Consider the following 20,265-nt stretch of genomic DNA (forward strand, 5'->3'; position numbering starts at 1 on the left):
TCCTCCTTCAAATCAGGAGACCAAAAGAAAAACCCACTCCGTAATCTACTTTACAAAAACAGTTTAATGAGTGCATGCATGTCTGATACAGTCTGTACTATCCCAATTTTTTTTCTTTTTACTGCTGTAAACACTTTTGTTTTACTTGGTTTCTCTGATTATGTGTCTTGAAGTTTCAAAAAAAAGAAAAAAAGCCTCAACCAGATAATCAAAAAAAATAGCTGATACAATTATTGGGAAAAATGCAGCTCTTCTCATGTATATACTCATGATTCCAGCAAGAGAATTTATTAATATAAAATAACCATACTTTTCTTTTTTCGAAAGACTTTGTTCCAATCTAGAAAAGAAAAACAAAAACAAACCACAGACATACAGAGATGCTTGTTTCAGTACTTTGCAGATATTGTCACCACCTTCAAATAAGTCACTAATTACAAAAAAGCATCATCTCTTGTAATCCAGTTTCCAGTAAAGGGGTCTGAGGAAAACTAGCATCTCCTTGCCAGTTTCCTCATATTGAGTAGGAGGGGTGGGGGGCACTTTGGCAACCTGTGCTATTGAAAACACATACTGGGTACAAAAAGCCCCTCTCAGCATTTGGCCTCAGTGATGAAAGGAATAAATGTACCCAAATCACAGTTAATGGAGGAGGGGAACAAATATTTGCATTGTGCATACAGCTGTCAGTTACTGGTGCAAGTTCTTTGTTTGTTTTTTTATTTATTTTTTAAAGTACGCCGTCGCCTGTTGTACTCAGCTGCTGTTGTTGCATAGCTCTCTTGTGAACGAGACAAGATGGCAGGTGGGTGGGATGGGCGGGACTATCAGAGGAAGATATGATGGAGAATGGTGGATGGGTTGCCATGGTGATGAGGGTAGAGCATGCCATGTCTCCACCGGGCTGCACTCGGAGACTTGACGCAAGGATGGGGAGGATGGGAGGAGAGGAAGAGTGCAGTACTACCTGTTGCTGTTGGACATGGCATACTGAGCCTGCTTCTGCTGGAGGAGCTCTGTGATGGCCAGCATCTTTTTCAATACATGCTGCGGAGATCAAACGGGGAGATAAATGAGCCTCGTGAAATGCGACGACATTAATTGATGTCTCTGTGCGAGAATGTGGCAGCGGTCTCTAACCTGTCCTGAGCCCCTCTCGTTGCTCAGCGTCCGGAGCTCGTCTGAGTGTGTGGCACAGATCTCGTGCAGCGCGGCCAGGTCCCGGGACAGGTCCGTCCTAAAGTGCTCCGTGGCTTCAGGGAGGTCAGGCACATTCTAGAAACACAGTTAAGAGTTTCTTAAAGTTTTTCAAAGCTTATGAAAAGGTATCCTTTTATAATTTCCCTAAGGTCAATGTAGTATTTAAGCTACTTTCTTAATTTGACCAATAGTAAAAAAGCAGCGATGACATACCGCCCACTCAATTTAGCGCTTTTGTCAATGTAAAGAGATGTAACTACACACTGAATTGCTAAGATATCTTAATAGTACTTTACTTTTACTTTATAAAACTACAAAGCATTTAAATGCACTAATCTTCTGAGCTTTCGGCAACAAATGTGACTCACCCCCAACTCGTCCAGAAACATGATCATCCTGTGTTTGTTGTTTTTGATGAAAGGGTTTACACCCTCCATGTAGGGTTCCTGTTCGTGAGCAGAGACAACTGTCAAATCCAGACAAATCTCGACACGTGCCTTCCTATAAAAGCTGAATGAAAGAATTCATACCTTAGCACCAAATTCAACCAGGTTAGCCAGATTCTGGACAGACTTCGCCACCAGTGTGAGGGTCCTGCCTGCTGTTGAAGATGGAGGATCTGCAAAAGGGAACAGTAGTGTCAAATGCACAGTGGCAAGTCACAGAGTGAGCAAAGATGATATGGCGTGTGCGCTTTTCAGCAGATGCTCACCAGAAATGATGTTGAACATTCTGGGATTGAGGATGGCGGGGCAGATCAGTCTTAGAAAGACAAAGCCACTAGAAAAGGAATCGATAAGCATAATAAGATATTGAAACATAATAAACAAACATTCATACTCTCAAAGAAAATCGGTGTTTTTTGGCAGTTTGTCTACCTTACAACTCTCGTTCGCATGGTGGTGTTGGTGGGCCACTTCTGTTGCACAGACTTCTGCAGACAGCCGTAGATGTACCTCAAAGTACTGAAAAAGTAATTATAGAGACACCTGAATTGATTTTTTGGGTTCCTTGGACTTGTGGTTTGATTTTCTGCTGTGTGAGGGTAAATGAGCTTACGGTGGAAGGATCTCAGCAGCCATGAAGATCTTCTCCACCAGCTCAGACAGTATGTTGAGGAGATGCCCCAGATTCATATTCACATCTTCATTCTTTTCCAGTTTTGAAGGGTTCAACTTAAAAACAATTTTTAAAAAAGGTAGATTTAGGCCGAGATTTGGCGGGGAAATAGACAAATAAATTCAACAAGATAAATATTTCACCTTATTGTACGGTATCAACACTTAATGCAACATTTTTAGCAGGCGTTTACCTCGCAGGACTGTTTGCTCTCCATGATTTTGAGGATTGTGTCTTTGAGCGCGTGGTGGACGAAGGGTGTTGCTGTGGCCTTCATGTACTGCTCCATCAGTGTGCTGGCCAGTGTAGTCGCTCTGAACAATGTTGTGGCCTCATCTGGTAGCAATGCATAAGCAGAGAAGGGTTTTTAAAATGCGTGGACACGACAACTTCCCGGTTACTAAGCAACATGATTGTCACTTATAGCTTTCAATGAAATGATTCTTTCATAATTCTAAAACCAATCTATTTAGATGCCTAAGCCTTCCTATCTTTGGATTACAATAGCAGTGACTCCTACCCTCCATGCTAATCTCTCTGTCATTGAGTGTCCTGAGTAGCGGGGCTTCAGTCTTCTCGTGCCTGAAGATCCGCAGGAGGAGACTTGCCAGTAAGGAGCGGTCCTGACCACACACATGTGCCAAAGCATAGACGACATAAAACTCCTTCTGCAAGATTATCTGCAAAGGATGCACAACAAGGACATAAAGTCAACAACCGAGTAGACCGTTAATAGACGTTGCAATCAAAGCCACTTTTCAGTGGTTCAGACCTCCTTGAATTCGTTGTACTCCTCTTCGGGCATGATCTTCTCCACGGAGTAGCGGGCACGTACACGTAAGGAGCCCGGCTCAATGCCCTTCAGAGGAACGTAGGAGCTGAGAGGGAACCACTCGTCAATCATCTGGCCTTTTTGCAGCCGGTTTAGCTGGCAGCGCATGAACACTGAGAAGGGAAGACATTGAGGCATCGATGAACACGGAGAGAAAAGGGTAGATAACGGAAATAAAGTAAATGCAGATTTGAATCTGTTTTAAAACTTGAAGCTGTTACTTACAGATGTCGTTTTCTTTACTCTTTTTCGTTTTGTTGCTCAAGCTGATTTCAAATCTGTTAATTTCACTGGACAAGTCACTGAAACAACAGAGATAAACACATCATTCTCTAAACCAGGAACCACACACACTGCTCATTTCAAATGTACAGTACCGGTATTCAAGTGCATCGTTTTCAAAATTATCTGTTAACATATGTACATATAAATGGGAATATGCTTTAATCTGTTTGTGTATCTTGTTATGTTGCCACATTAATGTTTTGCTATGTAGCAAACACTTCAACTTCACTAGCATCACATGCACAGCATTTCAGCTCCAATTGTAAAACAATGACTACATTTACATGGAATATAATACTAAAAAAAAAAAAAATGAGAAAGAAATTGTAGTCTGTGAACAAATCGTTCACTTGGTTTCAGGCTGTGTTCCTCCTTTGCGTGCTCTTGTATTTATATAAATGCCAGGTCATTTATATTACTGCAGACTGAGAGCTCAGAAGAATCAAAAGAGCAATAATAGCAGCTACAGTGCCATACAGATGAGAGATATATGTCTTCAAGTATCTATTCAGATAAACATCACAGATGTTAGATGTGTATTTTTTGCATGTTACACTTTTCTAGTTCATTGCATGTGCAGCCAGTGAGAAACAAGAAAAAGCATTTTATTAAAGGGTCCACCAAACATCAACTTAAGGACAAAAGCTGAGTTGTAATTTCAGCTACATTTACATGTCAAATAATTCAAACAAAAAAGTGTGTGTGTGTGTGTTTTCCAGAGTGTAAGGCCTCTGCCTGCATTAACAAACCAGATGAAAAACATTACATGTATGTACACCGCTGACTCAAGGGTTCAGCTCCTCTCTGCCACTCACTGAACAGAGCAGACACAAAAAGATGTGCATCTTTGGCAGGAGAGCAAGAACCCTGCTCAAACAGCAGCACTGGCCACAGTGCAAGACTCTTTGTCGCTATAGTGACATGAAAAGTGGCTAAATCAGGCTGGAAGCTGCTTAAGCAACAATGAGATGAACTGAAGCATGACATGTACTCTGCGAGTGAGAGGGATGTCAGTCGCATGAGCTAATATCCAAATTACAAAAGTGTAAAAAAAACAACAACAAAAAAACGATGTTCAATGCCATCGGTGCAGCTTGTTTATTCAGTGACAATGTTAATGTGTACGGCCATAAAGATATGGGTTTCCTTAGGCAGAATATGTGAATCACCGTACTTTCCTGTTAACTATGCCACTCCTACATGGTCCTGGGGCAGATTCACTTTGCAGACTTTCGACACCTCAGTCTTATCTGTGCTCTCTCAAACAGTGGTAAACATTGGCACTACACTGGCTATATAGCATGATGCTAGTATGCTATGAAGTGATTTTAAGCAATAAAAATAGCTGGAAACATTAGAAGGATAAAACATGAAGGGAGAAACATAACAGCAAAAGCCAAAGGAGAGAAATAAACAAGTACAACAAACTTACTCAAAGATGAATTCCTCAGTGAAGACGGGGTTCTGCCCCTCCCGCGGGTGCGTCTTAGCAACCTGGACACTGTTCAGGTAGATGTTACAGTAGGGGTTGGTGAAATACTTCACTGGCAACTTGTGCGCCTCCTCCACGTACAGCACCAGGCTGCTCACCTGAAAGACGGCAATAAAGATTAAAACATATGCACTGATGGGTTGCAATAATTAGATGTCCTGATATGCCATGACATTTGAGGAGAACCTCGTCAAACTACTGAATTAATCTTTAATCAGAAAAATTAGAACAACTGCCTCATCACAGAAGAATTAATATACAAGCCATTTTAATAATCAGTGTTTAATCTTTCACAATATTATTACGTTTTGATACATTTTAAACTTTAAAATGTTGATGTCACAATTGCAGCCCTCTCTTGCACATACACCTGAATGAGAGCTGCCTCTTTATTCACTGGATTTTATCTTCTGCTGTGTTGCTTTGCCATCATGACCACACACTGGGTGCTGCTATACAAACCTGTCTAAGCCTCTTGTTGGAGGTGGGCTGAGTGGTTTTCCTTAGGTTATTACAGAAGGTTTGAAGGCATTTCATCCAATCCTGCAGAAAAAAGGAAAGAAGAAAATGGCCAAAACATTAAAAAAAAATACTGTATTTACACTGTGTGTACTCATTTATTCCACAAAAAGGAATAAAATGAAAGTCTTATTGTGAAATTTCTAACTGGTGGCCACTTGCATCTGGAAACTGAAAATGTTTTGTGGCCCCAAACTTATCTAAGACAAAATATACTATAATGAATATATTACAATATAAAACAAGAGAAAACTGCTGTCCTAAAGTAAACCTGTTCCACCGGTGCTACAGTGTAAATGTGTAATTCTACAGTGAAACAACACTGCCACCATCAGGTCAAACTGAAGCTACAGCAATAAGTCTTTCATTTTCGAGCATTTTTATGACATTGCAGAAAGATTTTAAATCAAAGAACTGAGGCGTGATTAAAGTGGTGTTTCACCTCTAATTCAAGGGGTTTGATAAATGATGCAGTATGTTCGTAAGCTCTTTCCTTCCTTCCTACTTTTCTCTTCCCAGCATTCTAACTTCCACTTTAGACAATGATACATGAAAGATAAAATAAATAATGGAATAAATTTGCACTCTGATCTAGCAGAAGACAAATGGAAAGAATACCAGTCGGTTGAGTTCTACGAAAGTAGATAATGATGTTGAAATCCTTGTTCTTTTAGAGAAGCACCCTCAGCTCTCAGAAAAATAAATGTATGTGTATAAAAATATTTCTAAGAATGTGTATGCGTTTCTGCCTTGTTTAACCATTTTCTGTGACAGTAAAGTGCTGACTCTCTGTTTACCTGTGCCTGCTCTGTAGCCTCTCCTGCAAAGTAGAATATGTACTGTTCCTCGCTAAAGTGCTGGACAACAATCTGGAAACAGTTTGGCCTGAAAAAGTAAAGCAGAAGACAAAATGCTTTAAAGATTAAAAATAATTTCCATCTATACAATGTCTACACAACTGCTATCATTAAGCATTCAGATTTTAAAGTGTAAAAAATGAAACCACTGATTAGATTTCAAAGCCCGACCTGCCAAACAGACTGTCGTGCACGCCGTAGACGGAGCACACGCTTAAGTCGATCAGCCCTTTGGGTTTCGTGGCTCTTTTCTCGTTTTCAAAATAGATGAGCTGTGCGTCATTACCCTCCAGGATAAAGTAAAGGTTCTTCCACCGTTTGCCTTTGCCTGTGGGAGAAATCAAAGTTTAGACTCTCAATGAGATAATAGTTACTCACGATGTTACAAGAAGATAAAAGCCCAGACAAAACGAGCCAACGTTACACAAACCTTTATTGATCAGGAGGTAGCCTTTTTTGACAATGTTTTTGTAAAAAGCATCTTTTGTTTTCCGTCTGATAGTGTTATAAATTTCTCTCCCATCCACTACGTCAGTCAGAACCTGTTCCTGGTGCTACAGTAAATACAAAAACAAACACCGTGTAAGGACAGAGGTAAAATGACGTCATTCAAACGACCAGCTTACATCGCTTTTCTCTGTCTGTTATGTCTATTGATTAAGAGAAGTGTGGATGATTTTTATTAAAAATTGACATTTACTGTTCACTGAGAGTCCAATCATATTAAAATGTAGTACTTTAACATATTTAAGGTTAAGTCCTCCACCTTGCATTCATTTAAGCTCTAAAACTTCACCTCAAATATCAACAAAATGACATCTCAGAAAAAAAATTTGTACACTGCCTTTCCAAGGTGGCACAAATGCTAAGCCCTAATATCTTCAGAGACTCACACACACAAAAAAAACAAAACAAAACACACTGTCGAATGTCATTTTGCTAAGTCAAAAATACAGTGAGGTTCACTATATGACGTTAGCATATAACTGCTTACCTGAACTGAAACAGCTTCTTTTAAGTTGTAACCCTCAACAATCTGTTCTTTCTTGTAATGGTCGATGATGTCATCAACACTGCCAGAGAGAAAAGACACTCAGCTCATCAGCAACTACATCGGCATCCTCAATATGTGCTGATGTTGCATTAAAGAAATGCTACAGTTATACTTCAACTTTCTTTATATAACTGTGTTGCATCGCCACACTGAAGGCAGCCACACTGGCAGACATACCTGTTATAGTACCTCCCCCCCATCACGTATTGATTGTTAGGTGTGGGGGAGATTTTAAACCTTTGGATGTTTTCATTGGTGCGAAAAAAGAGGGAATAGTCGCCAGGTGTGTTGTCTGAAGGCCGGACTAGAAAACCGCACACTTGACCAACTATGAAATTAAAAGGAGCAAAAGAAGTGAAGGAAAAAGAGACGTTTAGATAATGTTCACAACATATTTGGGACAAAAAGAAACTGTAAAGTCTGCAGTGCTGAGTGAAAGTGTACCTGTCATCAGAAGGTTGTAGGCCTCTTGCTTGGTGATCTTTCCGTGATACCAGCTGTAGGAGAGCAACAGAAGGAAAACAGACTGAATTAACGCAATTAACCGAATGCTCAGTAGTGATCACATGTCTAAAAGACAAAGCAAACTAGGCTCCGCGTATGGATGCATTTTCTGCAATAATAAACTACAGTAATACAATTATGTGTGATAAATTATTGTAACAGAGAGGACAGGTTTTTATGGAAGAGAACAGATGTCAGACACTAAGTAAGTCAGTTCAGTGCCATGGAGCTTACACTTTTCCCTCATGTGGATCCTCCTCACGGCCCTGAAAATGATCACAAACAGAAATGTCTGTAGTTTTTACAATGTCATGCAATTATTTTGTGTATTCATATATCCCATCCCAACTGTGGGTGCTATGCTTTTGCCTACTTTAGTGTCCTATATTGCAGTCACCTCACAGTGCTAGTGCAGTGCTTGTTTTTAATGCACACTACTGTGCAGATGCCACTATTAATTTTGTTTGTTCTTTTTCCCACCGAATTGACTTTTATTGTTTGATAAAGATCTTTTGAAAAATAAGGTGATATGAGCTTCTCAATGTCAGGCCGTACTTACCACCTCCTCCACCAAATCCTCCACAATGAGTCCCTGCTCCTCTGTACGAACATTGCTCACCCACATCCAGCCATCTTCCAGTTCATTGTGAACAATAAACATGTCCCCTTTAAGGAAGCTGCAAATAGATCAAGTCAAAATAAGGTAACTAAGAAAGACTTTATCCAACACTATCTGCATCGCATTGTCGCTCTGTAAGGGGACTATCATCTCAACTGTGATTTAATGTGAACTTGGGATCAGTAAAGTGAACACATATACAGACAATAATAATTTAGTGTGGAAATAAAGCGTTACTAAAATCTGAAGTAGCGCTGTGCCATATCATTTCATTCGTGATAATACCAGCATAATTTTTTTTTACACAATATAAAAATGTCATATCTCAATATTGCTATAGCAACGTCATGTATTCACTGTACACCCAACGAGACAAGCCCGGGCATGTCTGAAGCAAGAGCCTTGTATCAGGCTCCAATGACGATTTAGACTCCACCGAGCATCATCGGAGCATTCGCTAGTTCCGCTTCATATGAGAGAAAGAATAGTGGAAGGTGGAAAAGCTAAGATTTTGATACAACATACCAGGTGGAAAATTACTTTCAGTTTTATTATGTGACAATATTGCACAGGCTCCTGAAGAGTTAAAGTTAACCTCCTAGGAACTGGCATCCACATATGTGGACATCACATTTTGGGTTGTCTAGACCAAAACACTAAATTTTGTTCTGCAAGGGCCTGATATCCACTTATAAGAACACTGCCACTGTTCCATCGAAATTTAAAACAAACGTCCTCTTATGTGGACCTCTTTTTCCTCAGAAACAAAAAAAAAAAATCAAAAAAAAAAATCAGGTAATTCTTTGTTTTTACATTCATCAGGTCCCAGTCAGCCCAAATAGCAAAGAGAAATAAAAAAAGCATGCCATGAAAGAGTTCAGGTCTTACCAGGTTAAGGTACTTTAGGTAATGTTAAACTAAAATGTTTAGTAGGCTACTTTTGTGCTTAAATCTGACTTTTGCTGTGTCACTACTGTTAGACTAGAATGCTGCGGCTGGTGGCGCCTCATGTCACACCTAAAATTAGGAAGTGTGTGATCAGCAACAGTAACTTGTTGCAAAAAAATGCCCTCCATATACCTACTTTTTAAACTGCTGCCCGCATGCATCAATAATATTTTGTTAACTATTTTATAAATTCGACACTGGAATTATTCTTGAATTGTCATGATAAAATTTTGAACCATGTCGCCTACCCCTAAGCTGAAGTAAATGTTGCATGTGTGCTCAGTTAAGCCTGTGGCTCACTGGCAGGCTCAGCGTTGAGGTTGACTTCAGACAGTTGTTTATCAGATTTAGGAAATTGGGAATAGCTGGGATCATCAGTAAGTGTGCCTACTGCAGCTTAATGACAGGGACAAGACCATTTTTCAGTCACAAGTCAGATAATGTGCTTTCCAGCCTGCTGTGTCATGCCACAAAAATGAAAGGAAGACTAGGCTGTTCTTTGTGCTAAGAATAGGTATTTTTTAGGTCTAGGATGTCACTGTGGCTCATGTGCAACTAAAAGATTATGGTTCACATTCAAAAAAATACTTTTAGGAAAGTGATGGTTGGGACACGAGGATTTTGCCCTACAAGACAAGAAAAGCAGATTTTGTGCACACATGACACTTACCTGATCTCATCAGTATCTGGCACTTTGGTGTATGGAAGTATGGCCCTGACTCGCCTCCTGTCTTCTACAGGCTGTGGTAACAGGAATAAAAAAAAGAATAAAAGCCTCATTCTTAGCCCTGACCTTTCAGAATTATATTCATGTAAAATCCTCCAATTATTTTTGAAAATCAAGTATTCTACTACAGCTCCCTGGGGTAAATCCCACTACCTTAAAAAGCATAATTAACATTAGCCCAGGCTTTGCCTTAAACAGTTCTGAAATCTGCCAGAAGGCAAAAGAAAAAAAGGAAAAGGAAGACCGTAAAATACTTCCTCTTGCAATGAACAAGTGGCGTAAAAAAAAAAAAAAGGAAGAAAGAAATAATAAAGAAGTGAAGGCTGACTTCGAGTTATCTCAAAAGGTGCATATTTCCACTCATCTTTCAACCCTCACACGTTTTATCAGATCAGAACTCTTAAGGGACATTTCAGGAGATTAGGTTTCATTATGCACACTTTACTCTTGTCCCATTTTGCACACTGTTAAGTATATATAAAAAGGGTCTGAAGTTTTGATAGAGCCCTGGGGAAAGTTCGTTTCTACTTATTTCCAAAACAGCATAGGAGACCGTTAATTCAACAAGCTGCCAGTCACACATTTTATTCGCTACATTAAACACAGCTATCCAACCATCACAATTTCAGTTTTTAAAAGGAAATCATTAATGATATGCCATCTGAAAGTCATAGTTCATTTATATCAGCACAAAAAAAAAAAAAAAAAAAAAAAACACACGAGAAACTTCTCACGTTATGTTAAGTTTTTTAAAACTGACGAGGAGTTCATTTTTAATATAGCACAACCTTGGCCTACTTTGAGTTGAGAAACATTGGGGACGGTGTGACAAAACAAATCGGGGGTCAAATAAAATTACAGAGGAACACTACAAGACTTTACATTTATCTTAAACGCAGTACTTTGAATTACACTGTATACCTTCAGCCATGGAGTCACTCACCTCTGGAGGGGCCACTGGTGATAGCAGTTTCTCTCCTTTTAGAAGGCAAGACACATAGCTGTAGTAACCAATCAGGTCTGATAAGGACGAGAACCGCCGCCCACCAATGTAATAGTCCCCACACATGGCGATTATCCTGTTAATAGAAAACATAACAATAAAGAAGGTGCCGCGGTTAGCTTTAAGTACAGGTAAACCCCTGGGCAGTAAAGACAATCAAAAAGAGTTCAACTCTCATTTATTTGACAGTTGAATTATCTGTATCGATTACTTCCATCATTGTTCCTATGATACACCATCCAGCTCTGGTGTAAACACAGCTGACGATAAACTGCTTCATCACATGCATATGTGCAAAGGTAAGCTCATACCGACACAATGAAACATCAGTGCTGACAGTCTGTGCGTTTGAAGACAATCCATTAAGTCTGTTTCGACAGCAGTCCCAAACCCATTTACTAGATATGAATGGGAAATTGTGACACAGGTTAAAAACCTGAAAATCACTGCAGTGTACGGGTATGTTTACTGCTATCTGCTGACATTATTAGCAGGTCAAACTTTTCTTCGGTTCCTGAACTCAAATACTGTGGCATCGCTGAGAGTTAAAAACAGCCCAAATTGTTTCATCTCAATTAAATTGATCTGTGTGGGTGCCCTTCCAGGTGTTACACTAAAGTTTAGCATCCAGGCACCAATGGAAAAAACAAAACAAAACAAGAATTACAAAGTTTAACAGAGTTAGAAGTTAGCGGGAAGTCAACTAGCTTTAGAAGTCAACTAGCTAAAATGTGCAGCTCTGCTCTCACTTCAGACATAAATTAAAACAGAAACCAAACAGCGGCAGTGTTTGTAGGATTATTGGAATTTGGTTAACTGGCATATAATGGTGTGCTACTTGATGGCTAGCTACAGATTTATGGTTAGGGTAACAATAAACACCCTGATATCAACTTTCCCTTCTAAAAAAGTTCATGTGAGGGTGGAAGACATGACAAATGCAATCAAAAGGCAGGAAACGATGCTGAAAATTGACCAAACAACCAGAGAATACTGGAGATGATCCATTCACAGCTCAAGGTTAGTCACGCATATTCTCCTGCATGGTTTGGATTACTCACCATGAAAAATTCTCGATCCTAAGCTTCATGTCCTTTTGAAATCTTAGTTAGCTTCAGAGAGATTCTTATCTGAAGCATTCAAATATGTGGTGTCTGACAAACCGTAAGTCCATAGGCTGTATGTAAGGTTTTAAAGCTGAGCTTAAAGGCATGATGCACATGATTAGTGCTAATAAAAAGGCAGAGAGGCCTACGATGATCACAGATTATTTTGAGGGGATTGTTTATATTAAATAAAAAAATATATAAAGAATTTAGTTAAGATTACAAGTTAAGACAACAGCCTTAATGAACACAGCAGGAGCTTGGACCTGGAAGCAGGGTTGGCCCGTCATCACTTAACAAGCGGATTCTGAACTGCAACCAGTTACGGAACCACAAATCTCTAACAAACACTAACTCACTAAAATAACACGAATAAATCATATACAGAGCAGCTCCTTTCTCCCATAACTGATGACATCATGGCAATATGTCCACAGGAGATCATGTCGTTTTCACTTAATTAGATGATGTTTGCCCTGAATCTTGGTGAGCTGCAGAGTTAATATTAACATAGCATAACCACTGAAGGAAAGGACAGACTGTAATGTCTTATCTTCTTCTCGTCTTTTTTATTGACTGTAAGGTTGTAAAATGCTCCAGGGTACTGTTGTTAAACAAGTGTGGTGTCATTTTTCTTCTGCATCAAGTCCGCCCACACACATTGCATAAAAAAAAACACCTTGTCCACCTTACACGCAAACACACACAGCGTCATCTGTCGCAGCAAACATTTAAATGTACAAGCTGCCATGACAAAACACTGTTTTTAAGCTCTGTATAGTCTTTGAATCTGTGGGACAAAAAGGCTGACCTACCCCAGAATCTACTTTCTTAAACCTTAACAGTGTTGAAATAAGGGCTAATCTCTGAACTTGCCCTTCTGTTGTAGTCTCTAGCTTTCTGCCCTTTTGGTTAACAGGTAATAAATAACTTCAGTACTTCAGAGATTTTATCTTACCCGAGGGCGACTTCCTACAACTTGGATCCTGCTTGTTGTGAGATGCCATAGAAAAAAAAAATGAAACACTTCATGTTGCACCATGCTACTCTAACTATTCCAACCACACATTTCTCTCTGGTCTCAGATGTTAGCAACACCATGCTAGACAGCCATTCAAAGTCTACATGGCTATTAGGGTAAACACAAATAAGACATCAATAACAGTCCTATTTTATTTAAACCTCAGGCCTGAACCACTCTGATTTATCTGTAAATTATAGAAACACCTGTAGGCTAAGTAGGTTCAAATTAACTTCTCTTTCCAGAGTTCTGTGAGCAGTCAGAGAGTTATATTCTGTTTGAATGGTGTAGAAAAATCATACCTGAAGTGGTTGACCACATTGGTCATACTGAGGAAAGACAGGACAAAGGAACCGGGCCGGCGGTCGCTCTCCCTGATGAGGTAGCTGCCAGGATTTCGGGCCTGGCGCAGGCGCTCCTCTGCAATGGTTCGGTCTAGCTTGCCATGGTACCACCTGAGAGAAAACAAACAGTAAGGAAATTGCCACAAGGAGAAACATGCAGCATAAAGTGTTTATACGCAGAATTTCTCAAGTTATAACCATGAAACAATATGTTGACAAGTCAAGCTATATTTAACTACAACTAAAAAAAAAAAGCCATATAAAAACAATAAACCCATTACACACGCAGCACACAACCTAAATGCTTGATTATACCTAGTTTTGGACACAGACGGCCACAAACTCAACGGCCGAGTATTTATTCCTGCTATACTTCTTTGAAGTCCATTTGGCTTCATGCATAGTGACATACTGTGGTGATATTTCTCTGCAGATAAGTTTTCACAGTCACAAAAACCAGTCCGCATTGACCATCCTGCGAACTTATCTGATGATGAAATTTATGTTATTCCAACCTGAGCAGAACCTAACAGACTCACAGATGAACAAAGTTTAATCAAGGCTTTACAATCTCTACTGAATCTAGAGATTAAACTAAAACTTTAGCACTGTATGTCCATTAGTTCAAAAGACAAGGTTTAGGTTCATAAAAGCAAATGTTTGGCTTTTTCAGTTTTTAGTAACTCTATTTAAGTCTTGCTTTCTGAATTAAACAGAAGACCTAAGAACGACATTGGTTAAAATTTCAGCAGGTGGGGCTGAATTTGAAAGGGCCCTGCCAGCTGGGGTAAAAAATTAACATGTTTTTCCAAATTTAGGCCAGTGTTGCATCTCAGAACAGAGGGCAGTGACTGGAAAACATGCAGAGGTGAGAGGATGAATGAGGTGCTGCAGTAGCTCTTTTCACAGGAGGCCTTAATGGCTCCCATCTGGTTTAGGGAAGTACAGGTCTCCATTTGTAAAGAAAAATGCCATCAACTCTGCTATCATGCAGGAAGCTGGAGAAAGGTTGCTGAAGAGGAGATGGAGTGTGTCCATGAGGGAGGTTTGGGGGGGATTTTTGGTGATAACGAGAATTGAAGATGGCAATCGAGAGCAGCTGGAGAGAGAAGGGCCAAGGAGCCCTTAAGCGGTTGAGGAAATATGGGAAAATAACATTGAGAGGCAAAGACAGATGACTGTGAAAACAATAACATCCAGACAAAAAGAACTTTCCACCACATCCTACTGGCTAGTTAAGCTCCACTTATTATGGAATGAGGTTATTTAAGTTGTTTACGACTCCTCCAACACACACACACACACACACACACACACACACACACACACACTTAATCGGGTGTGGCAAACAAAGACACGGTGAGCCAGAACCAGCCCACCAAAGGGTGGCCAACTAGATGAAGTGGCAAAGTATGACATCTCAGAGAACAAATTAATGATTCTGATGTTTCATTAGCATGAACTGCCATTTCTGCCTCTTTGATGCCAGCACTTGTAAACATGAGTGAACATGGAAAGCAAGAAGTATTTTCTTGTCTTAACAAGTTGCTCCAATTGTCATTTTTTTGTTTTTTTTCCTTTGTTCAAAATACTCCATGTGAAGCCATTGTGCCTTTAACGACCCTCTGCAATCTAAAAATAGCAACCCATAAATTGTTGAAATTGCACTTATTGAGACATTTCAAGCAGCTGTACTTTTTAATTCTTTCTTAATGGTTAATGATGCAGCGATTTCAAAAGTCCACCCCATTAGGGCTGGGCCAAACTATACTGTTCACGGTATAACAGTAGAATGTTAGTCAATGATAAGAAAATGAAATATGACGATTGAAATGGGTAAAACGCGCATGCGCAGAGCCTTTGTTTTCATACGTACATGGCGAAAAAAGCATGGCAGCGACGGAGAATGAGAAGGGCAAAAGCGGATCGTTGAATGAAACAGATGAACCAGAATTGGTTTCTAAAAATGGTGCAACTTCAGTGATGTGGAACTGGTTTGGTTTTTGTCCGTCAGATACACACCAAAACACTTTTTTGGGGTAGAACATGCAAGCGGGCCGTCGTTATTACTGTATTTTTTGGACTTTAAAAGGCTTTTAAGAGCACCTTAATTTTCTCAAAAATCGACAGTGCGCCTTATAATCCGGTGCACCTTATGAACTCTGGTTGTGCTTACTGACCTTGAACTGATTTTGTGTGGTACACGGCGCCCAAAAATCGGTTAAAATTTTTTTTAGTGTGACTTTGGTAAGCTATGAAGCTGCAATGCTTGATGGATTGTCGGATCATTACGGCTACCGTAGTCAGGAGCCTCGCGGAGTAATACGTACTGTGCTTCAACATAACATTACCTTATTGTGTCGCTTAATGCGCCTTATAATTCTGCACACCTTATGGTCCGAAAAATACGTATTTGACTTATTTATTTGGCACACTGCAGTTTCATGTTGCAAAACACCTCTTTTTAACTTTTGTGGATATTATACATGGTTATGCTCAGGATATGTTGACCAGTTTCCACTGAAAATGCCTTTTGGTTAAATTGTCAGCAAGGAACTTGCATTTGCACTGTTAAATTTTTATATAGCATTAATGCACATAAAAAACAGCTTCTTGTTTAAATGAAACTAAATTGATGGGGGCTTTTTGCACTAATAAAGTTGCGGAGTTGTAAAGTATTTTGGCTTGCATCTATTATATCGTTAGTTCTATCGTTATTGCAAATTTTCAAATATATATTGTGATAAATATTTTTGGCCATATTGCCCTGCTCTACATCCCACTATGAACAACAACAAAATACAAAAAAGAAAATGTGTGATCTAAATGTAATCGAATGACTCCATTGAAAACTCGCTAGCTGCACTCCATATAACAGAGAGACAATTGTGGATAGTGGACCACTAAATGGTGGTAAAAGAGAGCTGTAACATCATATGTCACATCATGATAAAGTATAATCAAAGTGATTTTTTGTGAAACTTTAGGCTCTTTTGCATCTACATTTAGTAAAACTATTTCATTGGATGAAGTTTCCTTCAGCTCTGTGTGTAAGCTATATATCCTCTATGATGACACGGGATGCAAATAGTTAAACAAAAGGAGAAGTGTTGAGATAAATAAGCCACAGCAATGGTGATATGAGACAGTGCTACTATCAGCTTCAGGAATGCTCTTTCATGTCAAAACACGAACATCAAGCAACACCATGACGTTTTGGTTTAGCTCGGCACAAGATAAGGAATTTACTTTTTCAACTACAGCTCCATGGCCGTGTGTGTGTGTGTTTCTAAAGACTAATGTTAAAAACATTACTATTTTCATTATATTGCACAGTAGCCCGGCAACTCCCATACGTTACAGTATGGTAAATGGCCTGCATTTGTATAGCGCTTTTCTACTCTCTAAGGACCCCAAAGCGCTTTACACTACATTCAGTCATTCACCCATTCACACACTGGCGATGGCAAGCTACATTGTAGCCACAGCTGCCCTGGGGCGCACTGACAGAGGCGAGGCTGCCGGACACTGGCGCCCTCTGACCACCACCAGTAGGCAAACATGGGGTTAGTATCTTGCCCAAGGATATTTGGCATGCAGCCAGGGGGCAGCCTGGGATCGAACCACCATTAGTGGCTGACCTGTTCTGCCACCTGAGCTACAGCCACCCTGAATGTAATGACAACAGTGTGCCGTCCACACTAGGTGACAGATACCCATGTTCCCACAGTGTCACCAAGCCAATGCCTGCATTTTGAATGGTATCTTCACACCAGAGACCTGTTTTATCACTCCATCACGATACAAGAGGCCAAGATAAACCTTCCAGCTAAGCTTGTAAACAAGTGATTTACTTGGGTAGGTTACATGGACAGTTTAGCTAACCGTGTAATGCATTTAAGAACAATATCACTGTGCACTGCTGCACATTAGCATGCCTAAGTCTAGTGAGTTGAGCAAGATGACTCAATACAGGGCTGATGACCGAAAGCCTTAAAAATATTCTATCACTAGACACAAGGGTTACGTGCTGTTTATAGCTTTTGTTCTAGAAAGGACAGCCTGCACCACAAAGCCACAAAGAGCACAAAACATTTTTTTTTTTTAAATCTAACTACAATGAGAGGTTCATTACACAAAGACAGCCAACAGACTCTTAGAGAGAAAGAGAGAGAGAGAGAGAGAGAAGCACTCATCCAAATTTAAAGAAGTACTTGAATGGATAAAATACTTGTTTATTAATAGAACAAAATTAGCACTTAATCATACTTTAATATTCAAGCTTGCAGAACAAAAATTATGAGCATGCATGCATGGATATAAAACCTATATGTCTAACTAACAGGAGAACAGTCGTTCCATACAGGCATTTTAAATAACAATATAAATAAAGCTGAGGATAAATAACAAATAACAAAATTGTTTGGGTCATTCGTGTGCACCCAACTCATGATCAGGGTATTAGACAACAGGATCACCATAACAGCATAACCATATTGTATCCTACCCACAGAGGGACTCATTCACAGACATTAAAATGGATATAGAAAATGACAGACAATCACATCAACGGACTGATCTGAGCAAATTTAATGAAGGCAAAGTGCATCATCCAGAGAGTGAATTGTTTCTTAAACCCCCACCTCAAAAAACCCAAAAACAGTGCAGTCATGACATGCTACTATTTGAAAATACAGTCTCTAAAATTAGCGGACAGGATAAGATTTAAGGATTTAACAAGCTTCACCAGACTATGGATGAATTTACACAGTAACCTTTTTTTGTCAAAAATGCTATACAGAGAATTTAAATCTGAGTTTCAATGATGATTGCAAGCAACAATTCTAGTATTTGTGGTCATCCACTCAATGTTCAGTTTTGTTGTTACGTTACCACACGTGAGAAAATCAGACAAAACGCTTTTTTGTTGATATATATATTTATTCCTGTCTGCTGGAGCCTAGTCTCTAGGGGCAATAAGACTAACAGGACAGGCACAGATTACTGTGACTTGAGTGGGTTAGACATCGTCTCTCTGTGTGCCTGTCTGTCTCTCATTAAGCAGTTTTGGGAGCTCTTTCTCTCTAGCTTATGCCTCAATTCTTCATCTTCCTTCGTCTTGACAGTTGGACTCAAATATCTCCACAGACATACTGTCAGCCATCATCAGGATCAAGAAAAGAAATAGTGCATGGTTGTACATTAGCAATGCACCTCGTAGCTACAGACTTTGTGTAGTTGGCATACCTTTTACACACATATTCAAGATTCCAGTATTCTTAAATAGAGCTAATGCACTCTATTAGCTTTCTTTGCATATCACATATATCCATACAATTGCACATAATAACCTTTAGCACCTTTCCGTGCCTTAGGTCTGAGAATTGGACAATGACAACATTATTGACCATATGCTTACATATAGAGTATTTAATAAACCAGTAAACCTTCTCCAAGCAAAACCGTTAATAAATTACTGTTTCTGCAGTATATTAGTGTGGCGAATTGAATTACAACTGTTATCATGAATTAAGTGCAATTGCTAGATAACAACAGGCTGCAATTTAGTTAAAGATACAAAAACATACCACATGTGCACAAAAGTTAAACAACTCTTTTCTTCCATGTGTAATCTATTCATTCAATACACCATACAGAGACATGATTATTCGGTTATTGACACTTTTTGGAAATAAACAGGTTCGTGGAGTCCGAAATGGTGATTGGGGAAAAAATGTTATCTCTGCAGGCTCTATAGTGTGAGCATACTGCTTGTAAAACTGACAAATTATGGAGGTGTAACATTGTAAGTGATTCTTACACTTCGAGTTCTTGCACTGTTGTTAGCAAAGCTAAGTGCACAAGACTTTCTGGCAGCAGCTTCCCACTTTTAGACAGCAGATTGGTGTGAAAACAGGCTGCAGGAACACTACTGTCTGTACCCAGCCAGAGTGTTTCTGATGTAAAAAATGCATAACTCCAGGGTCTCTGCCAGTGTTGCCAGACCAGTGGCACGCCAGCCCTAAGCTGACCTAACCAAGGTTAAGCATCATGCAATTTTCTAAATTCATTTTTAAGATGTTTTGGAGACATACGTTAAGCCATGTCTGAAAAACTGCAACAATTAATACTTAATATATCTTGTTGCAATCCAGTTCACAACCTTTTTTAAACCTGTATAAATAAAAAAAGCTCAAAAGTGGTTCCTGCAACTGTAAAGAAGTAAAAAGGAAAAAGAAGCTGTGAATGCAAAATGAGATTTATAGGCTGATTTGATCTCCCACTTACACCGAGTTTACCCTCTGCTGCATCTCCCTCCTGTGTCCCGTGTTCTCACAAGGTGCACCCACTCCACCGACAGCGCTGCTGGCCAGGCAAAAACTGTAAGCTCTGACGTGTAGAGCAGACCAACGGCAGCTTTAAATCCGTACCAAGCATGGTGATGTGACCCTTTTGGTGCCTTACTACGTCCATCTCCCGTAGCAAGGGTTAATGAGCAATATCCATGGAAGAAAGATAAACAGGAGTACACAAAGATGCAGATGGACTTGGATACATGCAACCGACAACCTATTTTGGTGACAGCTGGATGGTTTTGTCTGCTTCTTTGGTTCTCTAGAAGCTATTCTGAAGAA

The 20,265-nt window shown here is 39.6% G+C and overlaps 1 protein-coding gene across 3 annotated transcripts in view; it reads right to left on the bottom strand.

Annotated features, from left to right (window-relative positions):
- Positions 1 to 20,265, bottom strand: part of rasa1a (RAS p21 protein activator (GTPase activating protein) 1a) — a 29,944-nt gene that overhangs the window by 1,178 nt on the left and 8,501 nt on the right. The window contains exons 1-25 of one of the 3 annotated variants that reach the window (XM_080309119.1): positions 19,919 to 20,059; positions 13,589 to 13,741; positions 11,100 to 11,235; positions 10,100 to 10,170; positions 8,422 to 8,539; positions 8,097 to 8,128; positions 7,803 to 7,855; positions 7,536 to 7,686; positions 7,299 to 7,377; positions 6,735 to 6,858; positions 6,476 to 6,632; positions 6,245 to 6,332; positions 5,391 to 5,471; positions 4,869 to 5,026; positions 3,377 to 3,453; positions 3,092 to 3,264; positions 2,840 to 2,999; positions 2,513 to 2,655; positions 2,260 to 2,375; positions 2,079 to 2,165; positions 1,913 to 1,980; positions 1,731 to 1,819; positions 1,569 to 1,646; positions 1,141 to 1,275; positions 968 to 1,047 (exon numbers count right to left, since the gene is read on the bottom strand). In XM_080309119.1, coding sequence (XP_080165245.1) covers positions 968 to 1,047; positions 1,141 to 1,275; positions 1,569 to 1,646; positions 1,731 to 1,819; positions 1,913 to 1,980; positions 2,079 to 2,165; positions 2,260 to 2,375; positions 2,513 to 2,655; positions 2,840 to 2,999; positions 3,092 to 3,264; positions 3,377 to 3,453; positions 4,869 to 5,026; positions 5,391 to 5,471; positions 6,245 to 6,332; positions 6,476 to 6,632; positions 6,735 to 6,858; positions 7,299 to 7,377; positions 7,536 to 7,686; positions 7,803 to 7,855; positions 8,097 to 8,128; positions 8,422 to 8,539; positions 10,100 to 10,170; positions 11,100 to 11,235; positions 13,589 to 13,741; positions 19,919 to 19,941 — 2,630 coding nt within the window. In that variant the 5' untranslated portion in view covers positions 19,942 to 20,059. Of the gene's footprint in view, positions 1 to 46; positions 1,048 to 1,140; positions 1,276 to 1,568; positions 1,647 to 1,730; positions 1,820 to 1,912; positions 1,981 to 2,078; positions 2,166 to 2,259; positions 2,376 to 2,512; positions 2,656 to 2,839; positions 3,000 to 3,091; positions 3,265 to 3,376; positions 3,454 to 4,868; positions 5,027 to 5,390; positions 5,472 to 6,244; positions 6,333 to 6,475; positions 6,633 to 6,734; positions 6,859 to 7,298; positions 7,378 to 7,535; positions 7,687 to 7,802; positions 7,856 to 8,096; positions 8,129 to 8,421; positions 8,540 to 10,099; positions 10,171 to 11,099; positions 11,236 to 13,588; positions 13,742 to 19,918; positions 20,060 to 20,265 lie in introns of those variants that run through there. The other 2 variants (XM_080309118.1, XM_026186445.2) reach the window with 2 other exon arrangements.

This window comes from Astatotilapia calliptera, chromosome 12 (assembly GCF_964374335.1).
Source record: "Astatotilapia calliptera chromosome 12, fAstCal68.1, whole genome shotgun sequence".
NCBI classification, from domain to species: Eukaryota; Metazoa; Chordata; class Actinopteri; order Cichliformes; family Cichlidae; genus Astatotilapia; species Astatotilapia calliptera.